Genomic DNA, 19,603 nt, shown 5'->3' with positions numbered 1-19,603 from the left:
CCTGATCCACTTGTGGAGAATGTTAGCCAGGTGGGCAAACAAGATGCAGAACTAGCAACATGGACCAGAGACCCTGTTCAAATGCTACCTTTATGAAAAGAAGTACGCCACTACCTTGTATCATAGCTGGACCATTGACCCAATGTAACGCAGTACATTAAGTCAATTGATGGCAGCTGCTGAAAATTTCAGGAATGATTTTGTTCCCCTAATCTCTGGTACTCGCAAGTTTGTATGTACAGGTACTATGGAACTTTGTTATATAAATCTGCAAGGCCAGGCTTCTTGTACAGAAGACCAGTTGTACAGAAAACCATCTATCATTTGCAGCTGCTATGGCCCTGAACAGAGGTAATGAAAGGGCTTATTTCTGAAACAGTTTGAAGAAAGAAGGTTGGAGAAGGCTGCAGTTAAACAACAACAGCTAAAACCCAGAAAGAATGATGCTTTTTCTATGATCCCCTTCCAGTCAAAGCAGATTTGTTCATGCGTCCATGAATTTTGGTAGATTTAACTATTCAGAGATAACAAAGCCATTACTTCATGTCATTTTATCAATTTTTTGGGGAGATCCACATTATGGTACAAAATTTTTACAAAGCACAAAAATCTCACAGTAGTATGATGTCATCCATTTATTAGTTTATTTGATAAGTTAGACCACTTTACCTCTTTAACATAGTACATTTCTAGTTAAGACAAGAGCTGCCTGTGAACAAAACCTACAAATCTGTGGTTACCAACACACACCAGGTTTGTATATATTTGCAAAATCAAAATAAGGATACATTCTTGATTAAGTCTACAAATGTGAAACAGTCATAATTTTTTTCGGTCGGCTGAGAAATCCAGTCATTCTATAGTTCTTGCAATAATCAGTGCTTTCCAGTTAGAGTTAGTCATTCTAATTCTCTGGAAGTCATTCAAATACCCTAGTGCTAGAAGCACCCTATCAATCAAAACACATGGAGTAGCTAATCTGTTTTTTCTTACTTAATGGAGTGTGAAAAATACAGGAGTGTTACACCTTGTAGACAATGCCATGTAGACCATGATTCATCCAGAAAGCAACAACAAAAAAACCGTGACTAGAAGCAGCTTGAAAGGAGAAAGGAGTGGAACATTTTTTAAAGAAATGGAAGCATCACACTATTACAAATAAATGAACACACACACATATAAATACCTGAATACTGGTGATGTGACTCTTAAGGCATTATTACGATCAGCCTAGTCACATTACCCTTTAATTTCCACATGCCTGTTCATCTCATGTCATGGGACACAAATGATTAGGTAGATAGCAAGGCTCAGGTCCACACTACAGTCCACCAAATTTCTCAGCCTGCTGTCCCTTCGATCTGTTGGACAACTTCTATAACTCTCAACAAGCATAAGGTGGGAGGAATTGACTAAATCAAATGCCATGGCTGAAAACAGTTGTTTCATAATGGTACAGTGATATACCCATGACAGGTGCAGACTTCAGAGAACTTCATATCTCATCGTGTAGGTGAGGACATAGGGCAATGTAATGTATCTCATAGAGAGTTGATCTCTCTGGTTACTACAAATGCCACTTTCCTGTCCAGAGCATTGATGCAGTGGTATGAACTTTTTTTTTTACTGTGTCACATCAAATTCAGACTAGATTATTGACTAATTCTGAATAAATCTTCCTTATAAAAAGAATGCTAGTTGTTGAATGTAGATTAAGCTTTACAGTACACAGCTGAGGGCTCATTTCTCCCCTTTCTAGATGTTTGATGAGAATGCAGGCCTCTTCTACATTGCCATATTATCCAGATTAAGCAGATAATATGGATTTTATATGGCAGTGTAGAAGGGGACAGATACTTCTGTGGTCAACGGAGTGTTTGAGAGGATTCAAACTATAAACTAGGATAGAGAAAGCAAAGAGTAGCCCAACAGTTAGGGCTAGTACGAGGGCTGCTTCCCAAACCTCAGTGTGTGAAGGAGTGAATATAGTTAAAACTTACATGCGGGTAGGTCAAAAACTTTTGCCTCCTGTGTTATAAAAATGTTATGAACAAACATGCAACAGCAGAAGTTGCTACAGATCACAGGCTGAACTATCCTCTATACAAAACTACCATTCAAGATAGCCACCATCAATTTGCACACATTTGCGCCATCGTTTAACTCAGGCATCAAAATCATTTTGGAAAAATTCTGAAACCATGTGGGTTGTCTTTCACAGGTCCAAAAAGACAACCTGCGTGGTTTCAGATTCAATGACATGAATTACATTAAAACAGCTTTAAAATCATGGGTCACGAAGCAAAACCCTGAATTTTTCCAAAATAGTTTTGATGCCTGGGTTAAACAATGGCGCAAATGTGTACAAATTGATGATGACTATGTTGCACGGTAGTTTTCTGTAGAGGATAGTTCAGGCTATGATCTGTAGCAACTTCTGCTGTTATATGTTCATTCATAACATTTTTATGACACAGGGCTTAAAACTTTTTACCCACCCTCGTATATTGTGTAGCAGACTGTTTGGATTGGTCCCTGTGCATTTCCTACAGCGTGCCTTTTATGGTAAAATAAACCTATATATCATCTCTCATTACAGAAAAAGATGAAAACAGACGGGTTTGCAGTGAGTGAGCTGTCTAAACAAGCCACGAGATGATACAGAAACTTCCTAGCTAATGAAGTTGCTTGTTTGCTGCTGATGTAAATCTCACCCATCAGAGCCAGTAAATTTAAAAAAATAAGAAAAAGCCAATGTGATTCTAGGCCACACCAATAGAAGTTTAGTATCTAGATCAAGGGAAGTAATAGTACCACTCTATTCTTCTTTGGTTAGACCTTACCTGGAATACTGTGTCCAATTCTGGGCACCACAATGTAAGAAGGATATTGATAAGCTGGAAAGTGTACAGAGAAAGGCAATCAAAATGGTCAAAGGTCTGGAAACAGAGCCTTATGAGGAGCGACTGAGGAAGCTGGGTATGTTTAGCTTAGAAGAGAGAGGGCCGAGAGGGAAAATGATATGCCTGTTTATATATTTGAAAGGATGTCATATTCTGCTACTCTACAGACTAGAACACAGAGCAATGAATTCAAATTGCAAAAGAAAAAAGATTCCATGTAAAATTAGAAAAAACCTCCTGATGGTTAAAGCTGTTCACCAATGCAATATGCTGCCTCGGAGTGTGGCGGAGTCTCCTTCTCTGGAGGTTTTCAGACAGAGGCTGGATGTCCATCTATCGGGAGTGCTTTGATTGTGTGCTCCTCCATGGCAGGAATTGGACTCAGTGCCCTTATGGCCTTGAAATTACACAGTGCTTTGCTTCCACTTTTCCAAGGGATTGTGAAGGAGAAAGCACGATTATAAGATATATGTAACCGAAGCCACACACAGCTACAAAAACACAAGAATCATCATAATGCTCAATTTGGAATTAACCGTCACTGCTGTTGCTATTATCCTTTAAGGACAGCATGCTGTGACAGAAAGCATTTTCTTTCCTTGGCATAAACAAAGAAACTTCAAAAGAAACTTAAGTGGCTTCTTCCACGCAAGGAGGTCATATTCCACACTTTATTGTTTTTATTTCTTTCAGCTTCATGCCAGTCTAAAACTAGCAGATATCAGCCTGTTATATTAATATTAATGGTGACCAGTGCTTCTGGAGACTCCATCCCTATCTACACAGAGGATAATTTAAATCATGTAAAGTGTTTTAGGGAAAATGTGAACCACTGGCAATAATCTCTGAGAATTCTGGAGAGCAGGAGAAGTCCCAGCAGGCTGAAGGAGGGCAAATGTTGTCCCTGTCTTCAAGAAGGGAACAAAGAGGACCCAAACTGTCAGCCTGATATCAATACCAGGAAAAATTCTGGAGCGGATCATTAAGGAGGCAGTCTGCAATCACTTGCAGTAGAAAGGAATGCTGTGATTACTCAAAGTCAACATGGATTTCTCATGCCAGACTAATCTTATCTCTTTTTTCGATAGAGTTACAAGCATGGTAGATGCAGGGAATGCTTTGGATGTAGCATATTGATTTCAGTAAGGCCTTTGATAAAGTCCCCCATGACCTTTCAAGCGAACTAGTCAAATGTGGGCTAGGCAATGCTACTATTAGGTGGATCTATAATTGGGTTAAGCGACCAAACCCAAAGGGTGCTCATCAATGGTTTCTCTTTATCTTGGAAAGTAGTGACAAGTGGAGTGCTGCAGGGTTCGGTCCTGTGCCCAGTACTGTTCAACATCTTTATTAATGACTTGGATGAAGGTATAGAGGGCATGCTTATCAAGTTTGCAGATGACACCAAATTGGGAGGGATAGCTAATACTCCAGAGGACAGGATCAGAATTCAAAATCACCTTATCAGATTAGAGCTGGGCCAGAACAACAAAAAATGAATTTCAACAAGGACAAATGCAAGATACTACACTTAGGCAGAAAAAATGAAATGCAAGGATACAGGATGGGTGATGCCTAGCTTGACAACAGTACATGTGAGAAAGTTCTTGTGGAGTCCTCATGGACAATAAGTTGAACATAAGCCAACAGTGTGATTCAGCAGCTAATAAAGCTAATGGGATCAAAAGGAGTATAGTGTCTAGATCAAGGGAAGTCATGATGCCTCTCTAATTTGCTTTAGTTAGACCTCACCTGGAATACTGTGTCCAATTCTGGGCACCACAGAGATATCGACAAGCTGGAAGATGTCCAGAGGAGGGTGACAAAAATGATCAAAGGTCTGGAGACTAGGCCCTATGAGGAGCGTCTTAAAGAACTGGGTATGTTTAGTCTACAGAAGAGAAGGTTGAGAGGAGACATGATAGCCATGTATAAATGTGTGAGAGGATGTCGCAAGGAAGAGGCAGATTTGTTTTCTACTGTCTTTGAAACTAGGACCTGGGGCAATGGGTTCAAATTACAGGAAATTAGATTCCACCTGAATATAAGGAAGAACTTCCTGACCGTACGAGCTGTTCAACAGTGGAACTCTCTGCCTCGTAGTTTGGTGGCAGTTCCTTCCTTGGAAACTTTGAAACAGAGGCTGGATGGCTCTCTGTCAGGGGCACATTGGTTCCTGTATGGCAGAGGGTTGGACTAGATGACCAACGTTATCTCTTCCAACTCTATTCTATAATTCTAAGGTTTGAGCCATCTCTATGGAGAGATAAAGTAGTTTAGAATTGAAATTTTAGGCTGCAATCCTGTATTTATTTGGGAGCAACTCTATGTAACTTATTTTGGAGTAGACTATATGTATGCAAATCATATGTAGAAAATCAGAAATTATAATTATTGTGTATACAAACCTGGAAGGAAAACTGTATTCTTGAATCTATGTTCAATCAGATGTCTCAGGCTCCTTCTACACCACCATATAATCCAGATTATCAAATCAGATAATCCACATTATCTGCTTTGAACTGGATTATATGAGTCTATGCTGCCATATAATCCAGTTCAAAGCAGATAATCTGGATTTTATATGGCAGTGTAGAAGGGGCCTCTGAGAACAATTCTGAGAATTTTGCTTTTGTGGAGTGATATGAGTGGATCAGCCTCTCAGCCAAAGATAGTTCATTAGAAAGCTCTACAGCTATATATGTACTGTTGGTGATGAACCCCAAAGTGGGGCATTCTGGAGTGCAATCAAACTGGAGGCAGATTCAAAGGCCCTTCCCTCCTCTAGTTGGCCTGAAGGTGGGGCGCATTATTTATGCCACAGGTAAGCTCTTTCTGCTCTGACTAGTCTTTGCTAACAGAACATTTCGTTTGCCACTTCACCCTCATTTTTTAAGATTGCTCTGTAAGCAAACATGACAATTAAAGCCTCTGCAAACGTTTGTGCATTAGTAAGCCCAGTTTAGATCAGCTAAAGTTATGGCTATTTCAGTGTGGTTACTACAAATCCAGCTCATAATATTCCATGCATGCATGCACTAATTTCAGTAATAACACCTATTTAATTCTGGTGTTAAAATGAACATGTCATACTTTCCCTAATTTTCCATTACAACAACACAATACACATCTTGCTCATAGATCATGGAGTGGATGTATCTGGATTCTGCTTACACAAATCCAAAGCCAAGGAGAGCTGCATACAGGAGCAGATTTCTGCACACATATAGTTTGCTAGTTTGGAAGCCATAAGCAAGAATGACATGAACATCTCACATTACATCTGCATATGGATGCCAGCATCCTTACTGCATCAATTCCAATAGAATTCGCATCTAATTGTGCATTCTGTCTGCATTCTGGCACACATAGTCAGGTGTCAATACCTTTTTAAATGCCAGACTGGAGCCATTATGTTCAAAACCACAATCTCCTTTACCACTTCCATTATTGGCTTAAAGAGAAGCTACTCTGAACTTTTCAAAAAAGTAACTGGCAGGCCAACTTGACTGTTGGGGAATATGAAAATACTTGTCAAGTTCTAAACTTTGAAACCTCAGGCTCTTTTCCCTTTAAAATAGTATTTCTAGAGTCTGAGATTAATCTCAAAAATAGAATTATTTGGGCAAATTTATTTACTTGCTTCCACCAAACAAAACAAAACAGCCAAAGGCCAGAATAAGCACACGTTTCCTTTCCAGAAAAATATAAAGCTTAACCTCGTTTCTTTTAAGGGGGTAAGGAAATTGGGAAAAATCCGACAGGTCCCCAGCAGCAAGGGGTGAGGGTGCTACAGCTGAAGGGCGATTATCTCCCTCCCGCTCTTAACACTTCACCTCTGTTTCCAAAGTGCATTTTGACCTTGAGCTCCAGTGAGTCCTGAAGGGATCCAGAAAGTGCTTTCACAATGTGAGTGAGGTTCTCCTTTGAGAGGTGAAGACCAGCAGCAAGGGCCCACAAGTCACGATTCGTTCACTGTCTCTGGAAAGAAGATCTCTCGACACCGTCGGACTGTGTCCCGAGGAGACTGGATACTATGTCCTACCGTGCGGGGGTCATCGTAGATTTCATAATCATTCCCACCCTAAGGATAAGGAAAGGTTTACTATGGTTATGCTTGGTTTCTTAGAATTGGGATACTGGACGTGGCAGTCAAAGTGAACAGTTGAAATAATAACAAAATAGATAAACTACATACAATTAGCCCTTCATATTCATGCATTCCATATCCATTAATTCAGCCACCCACAACTTTAAAATACTGCAAAATACATCTATACACATAATAAAAGTGAAAACATGTATGTGTGTATGTGGTGGAGGTGTCCATTTACAGAGACAGCCTCCCACCTCCATGAACAGCTTTAACCCACAGTGCTGGGGAGCCGCCAAAGCCCTCCCTTCAAGGACATTGCAGGTTACAGCAAGCCACATGCCAGGATTCTTTTCTCTCCATTAGTGTGGAATTTGCATGACCACTCCCACTGTCTCCCTTAACCCTTTCCTATTCTTTTCTATGGCACACAGAAACTGAACATACTAGAGAGAGAGATGTTTGGTGAGAATTCATCATGATTTATAGGAGTTGTAGGGACTGGGTTCACCTGCAATCTAAGAGCACTCTGAATCCCACTAACAATGGAACTGGAACTAACTTGGCACACAGACCCAACAAAGTCAAATTTTGCATACTGGCGAGGTTTGGGAGTGATTAACCTTGACATCTAGGAGTTATAGTTCACCTGTATTTAGAGAACACTGAACTCATCTGATGACGGATCTGGACCAAACTTGACACACAAATTCAAAATGGCTAACTGGGAATACTGGAGGACTTTGGGGGTGATTGACCTTTAACTCTGGGAGTTAGTTCACCTATATTCCATGAGCCCTCTGAACCCCACCAATGACGAGTCTGGATCAAACTTGGAACACAGATCCAGCGCTGCTAACTTTGCATGCTGATGGACTTTGGGGGTGATTGTCCTTGAATCTGGGAGTTGTAGTTCACCTTATCCAAACAGCCCTGAACCCAGCTGACAATGTATCTGGACCAAATTTGACACACAGACCCAACATGGCAAGCTGTGCATACAGGCCTGGTTTGGGAGGACTGGCCCACGATTCTGGGAATTGTAGTTCACCACATCATTATGATTTTTTTATGGGAGCATTCATAAAAAAGACTGTTTTTTTCTAATAAATTATGTTACTAATTAATTAAATGATATTACTTAACACCTCAAACCAAACAATGTCTTTTTCAAATAACCTGGGCACCGCAGGCTATCCACACTAGTAATTAAATAAAAAACAAACCTTGATTTTGCCATTTTATATAAGAGATACAAGAGATGGTGTCAGCCTTTGTATTTTGATATATGCTGGGGATGCTGGGAAGTGTGATCCAACAACACCAAATCCTCTTCTACAGCGTATTACTTATTATGTCTGTGCAATACTAAGGTTGGCTCCTTAGTTTTTCAGTTTCCTTACTTGCAATTTCACACAAAATGGTTGCATTAGGTGCACAGGAAGTTTCTTGTATATATACTATTTTTGAGATGCTGAGATGACATGAAGTCTGAGACAAGACAGAGCTAGAGGCCATGGAGCTGAGTCTGTCTCCCACAAGAGGGCACTGTTAATCTGTGCTCGCTTTCAAGAGATACCAGTGTGGTCTGTGAAAAAGACAAATAAATGGGTCCTAGAGCAAATCTGTAGAATCAATACAGTTTGATACCATTTTAATTGCCATATCTCAATGCTATGAAATCACGGGAATTACAAAGTCTTTATTCATCTCTGCCAAAGTGTGTGCCTCATGAAATTAAAAAACAAAACAGGATTCCATTGCATTGAGCGATGGCAGTGAAACTGTATCAAACTGCATTAATTCTACAGTGGAGATGTGTCAGGATTTGTAAATTAAGGTACCTGGCATTTCTTAAGTGATAACAGGGTTAATAGTAAAGGTAAAGGTAAAGGTTTTCCCTGACTTTGGGTCTAGTCGTGTCCAACTCTGGGGGTTGATGCTCATCTCAGTTTCTAAGCTGAAGAGCTGGCGTTGTCCTTAGACACCTCCAAGATCGTGTGGCTGGCATGACTACATGGAGCATTGTTATCTTCCCGCCAAAGCGGTACCTATTGATCTACGCACTTTTGCATGCTTTCGAACTGCTAGATGAACAAAAGCTGGGGCTAACAGCAGGAGCTCACCCCACTCCCTGGATTCAAACCGCCAACCTTTTGGTCAGTAAGTTCAGCAGCTCAGCGGTTTAATCCTCTGCACCACCAGGGGCTCCGACAGTGTTAATACCTCACGTCTAACCACATGTGAAAGTGCTGTGTCACTGTAATCAGGGTGTGGAGGCAGATGTAATGGGAGAAGCATAAAAGTTGTGTTCTCCTTGATGAGGGATGGGTGGTGGTTGTTGGAGAGAGTTGCTGTTGGAGTGAAGACAGAAAAAAACTGTAAAGTTTGTATATATTGTATATGCTGTATATATTGCTGCAACTATATATATATTGTATATATTGCTGCAACTAAGAAGAGAAAAGCCTTCCTGCATATTTTTGTCTGTATGTTCTTGTTCCTACAGAAGTCCACTACAACTATCTGTGGATTGCTATTTCCGTAACTGGAGTTATTAGAGTCCCTTCTGCACTCTGCATCCAGAGAAACTGTGACCCCCCACTGACAATGGACCGGCACCAAACTTGCCACAGAGAAGCTCCATAGCTAACTGAACATACTGCAGGGGTTTGTGGGCATTGACCTTGATTTTGGGAGTTGTAGCTCACCCTTATCCGGAAAGCACTGAACCCAGCCAACGTCAGATCTGGACCATACTTGGCAAACAGCCCCAACATGGCCAACTGTGCATATAAGCGGGGTTAGGGGGTGATTGACCTTGGCTCTGGGAGTTGTAGTTCACCCTTATTGACAGAGCACTGAACCCAGCTAACTTTGGATCTGGACCAAACTTGGCACACAGACCCAACATAGGCAACTGTGCATACAGGCCTGGTTTGGGGGTGATTGACCTAGGATCTGGAAGTTGCAGTTCACACTTATCCACAGGACACTGAACCCAGCTGACATTGGATCTGGACAAAACTTGGTAGACGGACCCAGCACAGCCAACTGTGCATACAGGTTTAGGGATGATTGACCTTGGCTCTGGGAGTTGTAGTTCACCCTTATGATCAACTGTGCATACAGGCCTGGTTTGTGTATGGTTGACCTAAGATCTCACCCTTATCCAGAGCACACTGCACCCAGCCAACATCGGATCTGGACCAAACACAGACCCAACATGGCCAACTTTGCATACAGCCGGGGTTTGGGAAGGACTGACATGATTTTGGGAATTGTAGTTCACCCACATCCTTATACATTTTCCAATGGGAGCATTCATAAAAAACAAAAGTAAAGACTAAGTTTTTCCTAATGAATAATGTTACACATTATCAACCCAATATTACCTAACATCCAAAAACAAACAATGCCTTTTTAAAATCACCTGGCCACTTCCAGGTCTCCAAGCTAGTTATTGTATAAAACCTCTGACAAGAGACACCCTTGGAGGCAGTTAACAATGATAGAAGAAAGTGTTAGCCTCTTGTCACAGAATGGAGGGTCAGAAATACTTACAGGGCTTGTCTCATTCCCAAAGAAATGAATAGTGTCAAAACTCTCATCATCAAGGATGTCGAGACAATAACGCTTATCCCAGCCTTCTGGGAAAACGTCAAAACTAATCATGCCACCTAAGGGAGATGGAAGAAAATGACATGAAAAAGGAGGATTGTAAGGGTAATTCCACCTCCCTATACCTCAGATCTCAAAATGGAGGAGGAAGAAAACATTAACATGACAGACCTTTGTGTTTCATGACTGCCTGCCTGACATTCGGACACATTAATTTAATAGCTGCTGTCTCTATAGCAATGGGGCTGAATGATGTCAGCAAGCCCTCATCAACAAAAGACAAAAACAAGAAACAGTTGGCCAGGATATGCATGATGAACAGGGTCCAGCTTCTTCTGAGAGAAAGTACTACTTTATTAAGGTGGAGAGAGGAAGAAGTCCTCTTTTCCTCCTTGTCTCTTCCTTCCCAGCTATAATAAAATTCCAAATTTATGAACCAAACATGTTAAAAGGGCTCCTGATAAATGGGAGGTGAATGGGAAATACAGGCACAGCAAGAGCAACTTCAAGCAATGGCACTGGGCACAACATTGAGTAACCAGGCAGGCAGTATAGAGTTTCGCCACAGGCTCCCAAACTGACACTTTGGAAGCCTTGCTGTGCCATGACTCCAAATGAATTAAGCCAGCATGCTGGTGGCAGCAATGCCAAGGCCGTTATTCTGCCAGAAGCACAGTAATGCATTAAGTGCCCTCTGTTCTTGGGAGGGATAGTAGCCTTATTGATATGTCAGCCACGGGAAGGCCTAATACACAGAGCTTGGGAAAATTACATTCACTGCCATGAGGGTCCTGAGAAATGTAGTTCAAAACCTAACTTTCCAAAGCTCATTTAACACATGGATGTGGCAACCATAAAATTCCCAGTGTGTAAAAGCCAGTACAAGTACAGCTGTCTCACTCTTAGTCTTTTCTTAAATGCATGGAGATCAGAAATATAAACAACGGCTGAATGGTTGTTGATGTGGACGCAGAACAACGGCTTCAAACTAGAGGAAAGGAGATTCCACCTGAATATTAGGAAGAACTTCCTAACTGTGAGAGCTGTTCAGCAGTGGAACTCTCCCCTGAAGTGTGGTGAAGGCTCCTTCTTTGGAGGCTTTTAAGCAGAGGCTGGATGGTCATTTGTCGGGGGTACTTTGAATGTGATTTTCCTGCTTCTTGGCAGGGGGTTGGACTGGATGGCCCACGAGGTCTCTTCCAACTCTATGATTCTATGATAAAACTAGTGCAGGGAATGCTATATGCGAATGCTACTCAGTGCAATACACCTCTACTCTTTGTATATCAGGCAGAGAACTTGTGGCCACACACCATATCTTAAGAGATCTTTGCCTTTTGCAAATAAAGTAAACAATCCTTCATAGTTACTGGGAAGTTAGTATCTCTGAAGAAGAAAAGAGGGATGTGATAGATAAATAGATGACAGAGAGACCAAGAGAGATAGATATAGACAGATGACATATTTACACACACACACACATATATACATACGTACACATATATGAGAGAGAAAGGGAGAGGAGAGGAACAGAAATGATAGATAGGGTGTTTGAAGTCTTAAAATATTTACAGAGAAGGATACAGAAAGTCTGTTCAATTCAGAAAGGATTATCATAGGGACAAAATCTCTTTTAAACCAAACAAGCAAAGCTTTACTCAAGTCATTTAAACCGAAACAGTACTCTATAGTTTTCCTTTCCCAATAATCCTACCCAAATAAAATGTGCCAAAGTGGCTGAAAGGCAGTTCTCATTCTCACCCCGAGAAAACCGCAGACCCTTGCCAGCAAACTCCCTCTGCAAGGCAGCTACAAATTTCTCTCGGATCTTTTCTTTCTTCAAAGGAGACAAAAGGGAGAACAGAAAGAGAAGTAATAATAGATTTCCCCCAGCCCCATGTTATTTTTATCCTTGTCAGATTGCATTTCCCCCCCATGGAAATCAGGTTTATTATGTCTGTGGTCCTGCAGGCTTTTCAAGATCTGTGAACTGTCAGATTAATCTTTCTACTCAGCTCTGGCTCACAGGCAAGTGATCCTAGCAACAGGCATAATACTTTCCTGTTCATAAAATAAATACACACAAACATGTATACAGATACATACACACAAACACACCACTATGGGATGTAAATAGTGCATCACATTATTTCTTGTGTGCCACAATATAGCAATTCAGAAGGCCCACGTTGCCCATTCTGGGTCTTATGCTCATTGTTTCTTACCTTGTCCAGCTCAGAAAATTCGATTCGTTCCTCCAAAGTGCAGCTCCGACCAATGGGAGAGATGTTCAACATCCCATTGCGGAATTCTATGAAGGTGCCCCTTTTCCATAGTTTGGGGAAGCAGGAAGGAAGATGAGGGAGAAATGTCAACAGGGCAGTTCGGTGATTTATTTCACATAACATGAGGCAGAATTATTCCATCATTGGATCACACAGGATTGTGATAACACTATATTTAATACTAGCTGTGCCCGGCCACGCGTTGCTGTGGCAAAGTGGTGGTGGTATTGGTTAAAAATTGTTGTGTAATTTTTATTTGACGTTATTTGTATTTTTTAATTAATTTTATTGTAAGTTATCTTTTTATTTATTATATTTTATTATTTTCTTGTATTATTTTTAGTTATTTTCTGTTATTATAGTATTTTATTGTATTAATCTTTTAGTGTTTTTAATTATTTTTTAGTGTTTTTTATTATTTTTTATTGGGTTGCTAGGAGACCAAGTTGGAGGAGCTTAGCCTTCTAACTGGCAGCAATTGGATAAAAGCAATTATTCCTTTCCCTCTAATTAGGACTTTATTTTTCTTTTCTTTTTGTTGTATCAACCTAGAGGCGTGGATGATGGGTTGTGTTGTCAAATTTCGAGGTTGGGGGGCCTGTAGTTTTGTTGTTTTGTCGGTCGCCGTGATGCCATCACTCTTTTATATATATAGATAGCAAGAAAGGCTATTACACCATTCAGTGCTATGGGGCATGCAATTTCTTCAAAGGAAGCCCCGTTTAGATTCTCTGTAATGCTTACAGCTTAGTTATCAAGGTTTTCGTTGCTACTATTACAGAGTCTTGATGTGAAAGCAAGTTTTTCTTAAAGAATGGTTTTGCTTTAAATTGCACTGTTTTTACTTCCAACTCTGGTTCAAAACACATTGTACCTGTCCCCCCTTGCCCCCTTTAACAAAGGAAAAATGTGTTGTTGTATGCCTTCAAGCCATTTCTAGGTGACCCTAAAGACTTCTGGCCAAGATCTGAGGCTAAGAGACAGTGATTCGCCCAAAATCGGGCAGTGCGTTTTCATGGCCAAGTGGCAACCTGAAACCTGCTCCAGAGCTATATAACTGGCAGAATCACTTATGACTATTCATTGTCTACGAAAACCCTATGAAATTCATAGGGTCACCATAAGGAAACAGAAGACTTGAAAATACACACATAGTGAGCTAGGACAATGAGCTTAAACTCTGGCAGTAATATTAATGGATTTTTTTTCATTTGGTTATGTAATTGTAGAGTTAATAAAAAAAAGAAATAACATTATTGTCCAAAACATATAACATTGGGTTGCTTTTTAGCTCCGCCTTTGGTGTCCCAGAGCTTAGCAGTTGCTGTTTACATGGTTGTATGCTGTCTTGATAGTAAAAACAGAAACTGGATGCCCTGAAAAAAGGTAGGATCTTACCGTTTCTTGGGTAGCTTTAGAAGAGCCATGTAGCTGAGACAGAAATTGATTAGTTCCTGCAGAAGTTCCTCCCCAAGGTGGTTTTGGATAGCCTGCCAATTGAAGTCAAAGGCCATGTTGAGCCAAGAGTTTAATTCTAGGATTTCCCCCTAGTTCATATTGCAAACGTCTCCTGAAGAGAACCCCGTTGGTCCAAAATATATGTGAGAACTAGCTCCTTGTTGTTGTTATTTTGGTTTTGAGTCAGATGCTCAAGTATGTGGTAGTTGGACAGCATCAGACATTTTTGGAGAAAACACATTATTTAAATCGGTGCTTCCAAAACTATGGGAGATGGAAAACTTTTCCCCTGATGTGCCAGAAATTGTTACCATATGTATACCATTGGCTATGGTTTCTTTTTTTTTCCTGGAAGCTCTCTGGGGATTGTGGCATTGGACTGCACCACAGGTCAGCACTTTGTATAGCACTGATTTAGACCCATTTCACTTGGTACCAAAACAGCCCTTTTTGTGTGGTTTAAGACAAAGGAATTGTTGCACTGAATATATTGGTGTTTTTTGATACCACTGATCATAATATTCTATTTGACTGTCTCTGTGGGATGGAAACAGGAGCTGAATATTATAGTGACTTTACAGCACAGAACCACTTGGAAAGATAAGCATTGAGAACTTCTATGTAGCAGTTCACAAATTTTTTTGATCATGGAACTCTTCAGAAGATATTTATTTTCCACAGACCCTAAAGCTATCCCTGTTTATTCTAAATGTATTCTGGATCATTTTATACTAATACAAGTACGTCTCCCAATTTTCTATATATAACGTCTAGTTTTTGAGTAAATTTTACTCTGATATTTTATTAATAATATCCCTGTCATATCTCCACAGAGGCTTTTATTGTTTTATTTATTAAGTCTCAGTTGTCCCTTTAGTTAGAATGGATTTTTATATAGTTTTCTGTGGGAGGGAACTTTAATTAAACCCTGTCCCTTTAAGACCCCCCCCCCCCCCCCAGAGGTAGAGATTGTAGACCTCCTTAGCAACTCTTTTGCAGTTACTCAGTCTAAGGGTGCCAAAGAGCCTAGAGCAGGGGTCCCCAAACTAAGGCCCGGGGGCCGGATCCGGCCCTCCAAGGTAATTTACCTGGCCCCCCGCCCTCATTTATAATATAATATTTTATATCAGTTTTAATAATATAATATATTGTATATACATATAATATTGATAATATTATCATTTTATACAATACAATACTAACAATAATATCATATAATAATATTAATTATATGTTATATATTACATATAATATTACAGTATAGTATAGTTCAATATAGTATAATGCTAATATTGTGCTATGCTAATAATATAATATATTGTATGTACATACAGCTGCTCTGAGTTCCCTTCGGGGTGAGAAGGGTGGGATATAAATGTAGTAAATAAATGTAGTAAATGAATAAATAAATAATTTTGGACTTAGGCTTGCCCAAAGTCTGAAATGACTTGAAGACACACAACAACAACAACAACAACAATCCTAATTAACCTATCTCATTGGCCAGAAGCAGGCCCACACTTCTTATTGAAATCTTGATAGGTTTATGTTGGTTAAAATTATTTTCATTTTTAAATATTGTATTGTTCTTTCATTGTTATTGTTGTTTTGCACTACAAATAAGATATGTGCAGTGTGCATAGGAATTTGTTCGGTTTTTTTTCCCAAATGATAATTCGGCCCCTCAACAGTCTGAAGGATTGTGGACCGGCCCTCTGCTTTAAAAGTTTGAGGACCCCTGGCCTAGAGGCTGCAATATCTTCCACATAAAAGGTTAAGGAGACTCAGTCTACAGTTTAGGAAATGAAATCGAAGGTTAAATAAACTCAGTCAAAGTTTAAGAAGCCAAAGACTGAAGAAATTAAGTTCCAGACTTGGATAAACAAGCTTGAAATATTGAAGAACAAAGTCTTCAGTTTAAAGAAGAAAAGAGACTTAACAGGAGGTGTTAATGGAAGTCAAGCTAGACAAAGGATACAGAAAAGTGGCTAAAAAAAGATCTCTTTGCAAGAAATCGAGAGAAACCCAGCTATGTTCTAAGCTTGTATCAGTTCCTTCAAGTAATCGTTCGTTCATCAGACCCTGGAAGGAGTTAGGGTACTGATCTTCAATATAATTAAATTACCTTTTACCTTACTGTTACACCTTTTGTTGTGAGTTTCTACCTCTGTTCTTGCCTAGAATAGGGCACCTAAGAGAATTAGATCAGGGGACAGAACAATCCCAATACAGTATTCCAAATGCCTATGGTCTCAAATACTACCAGCAAGAAAAAATAAAATAAAAAATAAATGTGGAATCAACATGAAAAATCAACATATGAATCACTTTGATAAAATGTTTAAATGTGTAGCTATGTGCATACCTGATAGAAATAGCTGTAGCATAAAATATCTGTTACAGAGACTGTAAATGAAATGGTTGGCCTCGTGTGGTTTTATTTTAAAATCCATCTTAAATTTGATTTTTAAGATTTTTTGCAGAACCCCCACAATGCTTTTGTGGAACCCTAGGGTTCCATGGAACACAGTTTGGGAACTGCTGAACTAGATGGATCACTATTAAATACATAATTTTATTATGGTCCATGGACCCACAGCTGTTAAGTGAATAACATACAAGAGTTTACAGAACAGTCAAACTGGGGAAATTGCTTAACAAACACAAACTACACAAAGTCAGGTAATACCTATTGACTTATTGCAATCCTATGAATGAGTAATCCTATGAATTACTCCAAATCACTGTTATCAACAGCCCTGCCCAGGTCTTGCAAACTCAAGGGAAACTGTAATTCCCTTGATTGAAATTATCCAGCAGCGGTCCAGTCTTTCTCTTTTCCTGCTGCCTTCTACCTTGCTCAAGAGTGATTGCCTTTTCTAGCAATGATAGTTGACAACATACTTTCTGTGTTGTCTCACCATTCAACAAATAATTCAGTGATCAACTCTAGCTGGAACTAATCTTCCAGATTCTAGTCATTGTATGAAAAAATATAATTCTTTGAGATTCTGTCCCCTTCCCCTTTTGCATTATTTTATTATACAGCGGCTAATTTGATTATTTTGTGGAATCAGATACTCGAGGAGGCTTTATATGCCATGTTTTTCCTGTGAAAGATTTGTGCAGGGAAGGAAAGGCAGACATTTTGTAACTTTGGTAGCAGAAGGAGACAAGGAGGCTCAGCCTACCTGCTTGGAGACTAGCTGCCCATTCTTGTACTGCACCGTACCATTTTCCGCAAAGACATAATCAAACTTGTCGATGACTGTGGGAATGGGTTTATAGGGGAAGGGAGGATGTTGAGGGGAGGATGCGAGGGAAGAGAAATGAAGGTCAGATAAACATATTTAATGCAACCTTTTTGTCATTCAGGTGGCTAAGGTCCAAAAATGGTGTATAAGAATTACTAATCCCCGTGTCTTTAATATTTTAGAACTTCTTGATGGCCTCTGCAGTGACGTGTGATGCTCATAACTGTCAGTAGGGATGATCATACAGAGCTGTGCACATTATATTCAGTCTCAGGTATGAGACTGAATATAATTGAAACTGAATTCTTTCTGACTGCATTTCTCCACATGCTGCCTCTTGACTAGTCCTGTTCCCATTTGGAAGGCTATCTTAGCCACATACACAAAAAATCTCAAACTTGGTTACTGAAAAGTACACTGCCTAAGCCAGGAAATTTCTGGATAAAGGATACTCTGAAAATGCACTTCATACTAGTTTTTCATGAGAAGATAGTTTTTCTTAAAAACAGAGGAGCATTTGGACATATTCATACATATTTTCCTCGCATGTGTGAATTGGTTCAAGTGAATCTGATTTCATTATTTTTACATTTGTAGTTAACTTGCTACTGTGCAGTCAACAAAATAATAGTCATTGAGAAAAAAGTTATAATTTGCTCACCTTCATCACCTTCTCCCAGCTGCTCGGCTATCTTGGAGTAGTCTGAGCCGCCCACCACACCGATCGTCACTCTGTTACGCAACTCTTGAAGAAATTCTGCGACTTCTGGCTCAATTTTCTGAGTGAAATAGAAAAAGATGGAAATGATTTTTTTTGTGTCAGAGAAACGGAAAGTCACTTCTGGTGTGAGAGAATTGACTGTCTGCAAGGAAGTTGCCCAGAGGATGCCAGGATTTTTTACCATCCTGTGGGAGGCTTCTCTCATGTCCCCACATGGGAAGCTAAAAGTGACAGACGGAAGCTCACCCCGCTCTCCGGATTCAAACCACCGACCTTTCAGTCACCAGTCCTGCCGGCACAAGGGTTTAAGCCATTATGCTACCGAAGGCTCCAGGGAAATAATAACTGGGAGATGCCATCTACTATTATTGTACTTTAATCTTTGTACCATTTATTTTAATGTATGTATATATATTCTAATCTAAATATTTTATTGTATTTTATGGTGGCATATTTTATCTGTGTTGTGCTCTGCCTTGAGCCATGAGGAGAGCCAGATAACAAAGTATTCTTCATATTAATATTATCATCATCATTAAGCTAGCAACAGGCTAGCATTTAAAACTGCCAAATTGAAAATTAGAGAGGGTTCCTGTACCTTTAATAATTGTGCAGAAAAAGCAAATTCAGCAGAAAACCTTGTGATAGAATCATCAAAAACTGGAGCTGATTTTTAAAAACGCACGACAAACAATCGAGCCACTTCAATCTATCTCACTTTGACTTATTCAGCCTGGTCTGATCCTGATTATACCATGGAGATCTCTTTAAAAGAATGCCTTATTATACAGGCAAAAGGAACTGTACCCTCTTCACTGAGTATAATCGAATCAGTGTACTGAACTGTAAAATGTATTTTCACTGGTGAAAAATCCAAGCATCCATTAAAATCTACAAATAAAAAACCTTTTCATGTTCTGTCCAGCTGTGGAGTTAAAACACAAGCACTTAGAAAACAAATTTTTCATTAGACAACGAAAGGAGCAATTATTTAAAACAGTTTGTATCTAGCATGTTCTACAAAATAATATAGTAACTGTAATAATGACTTGAAAAAACACCATCTGTCTGTATTTCTGTCTCTTATTCTGGAAATCAATAAATTAGCAGCATTTTGACCAAGTTTTTAAAAAATATACAACTTTATTAGTTGCTCTACATAAAGTATAGTGCTGTAAAAATATAAAAGCAAACAGACATTAATTACACAAGAAAACAATAAGACAAAGCTAAAGTCTTAGTGACTGAGTCAACTGATATAAAGCTTT

The 19,603-nt window shown here is 39.6% G+C and overlaps 1 protein-coding gene across 1 annotated transcript in view; it reads right to left on the bottom strand.

Annotated features, from left to right (window-relative positions):
• Positions 1-620: 620 nt before the first annotated feature.
• The window catches only part of pmm1 (phosphomannomutase 1), a 37,727-nt gene continuing 18,744 nt past the window's right edge, over positions 621-19,603 (bottom strand). The window contains exons 3-9 of the mRNA XM_062982746.1: positions 18,276-18,393; positions 17,552-17,628; positions 14,301-14,392; positions 12,843-12,942; positions 12,379-12,454; positions 10,561-10,676; positions 621-6,987 (exon numbers count right to left, since the gene is read on the bottom strand). Coding sequence (XP_062838816.1) covers positions 6,865-6,987; positions 10,561-10,676; positions 12,379-12,454; positions 12,843-12,942; positions 14,301-14,392; positions 17,552-17,628; positions 18,276-18,393 — 702 coding nt within the window. The 3' untranslated portion in view covers positions 621-6,864. The remainder of the gene's footprint in view (positions 6,988-10,560; positions 10,677-12,378; positions 12,455-12,842; positions 12,943-14,300; positions 14,393-17,551; positions 17,629-18,275; positions 18,394-19,603) is intronic.

Source organism: Anolis carolinensis, chromosome 5 (genome assembly GCF_035594765.1).
Source record: "Anolis carolinensis isolate JA03-04 chromosome 5, rAnoCar3.1.pri, whole genome shotgun sequence".
NCBI lineage: Eukaryota > Metazoa > Chordata > Lepidosauria > Squamata > Dactyloidae > Anolis > Anolis carolinensis.
Note: the sequence above shows the minus strand (reverse complement) of the source record. Positions and strands in the feature narration are given on the sequence as shown.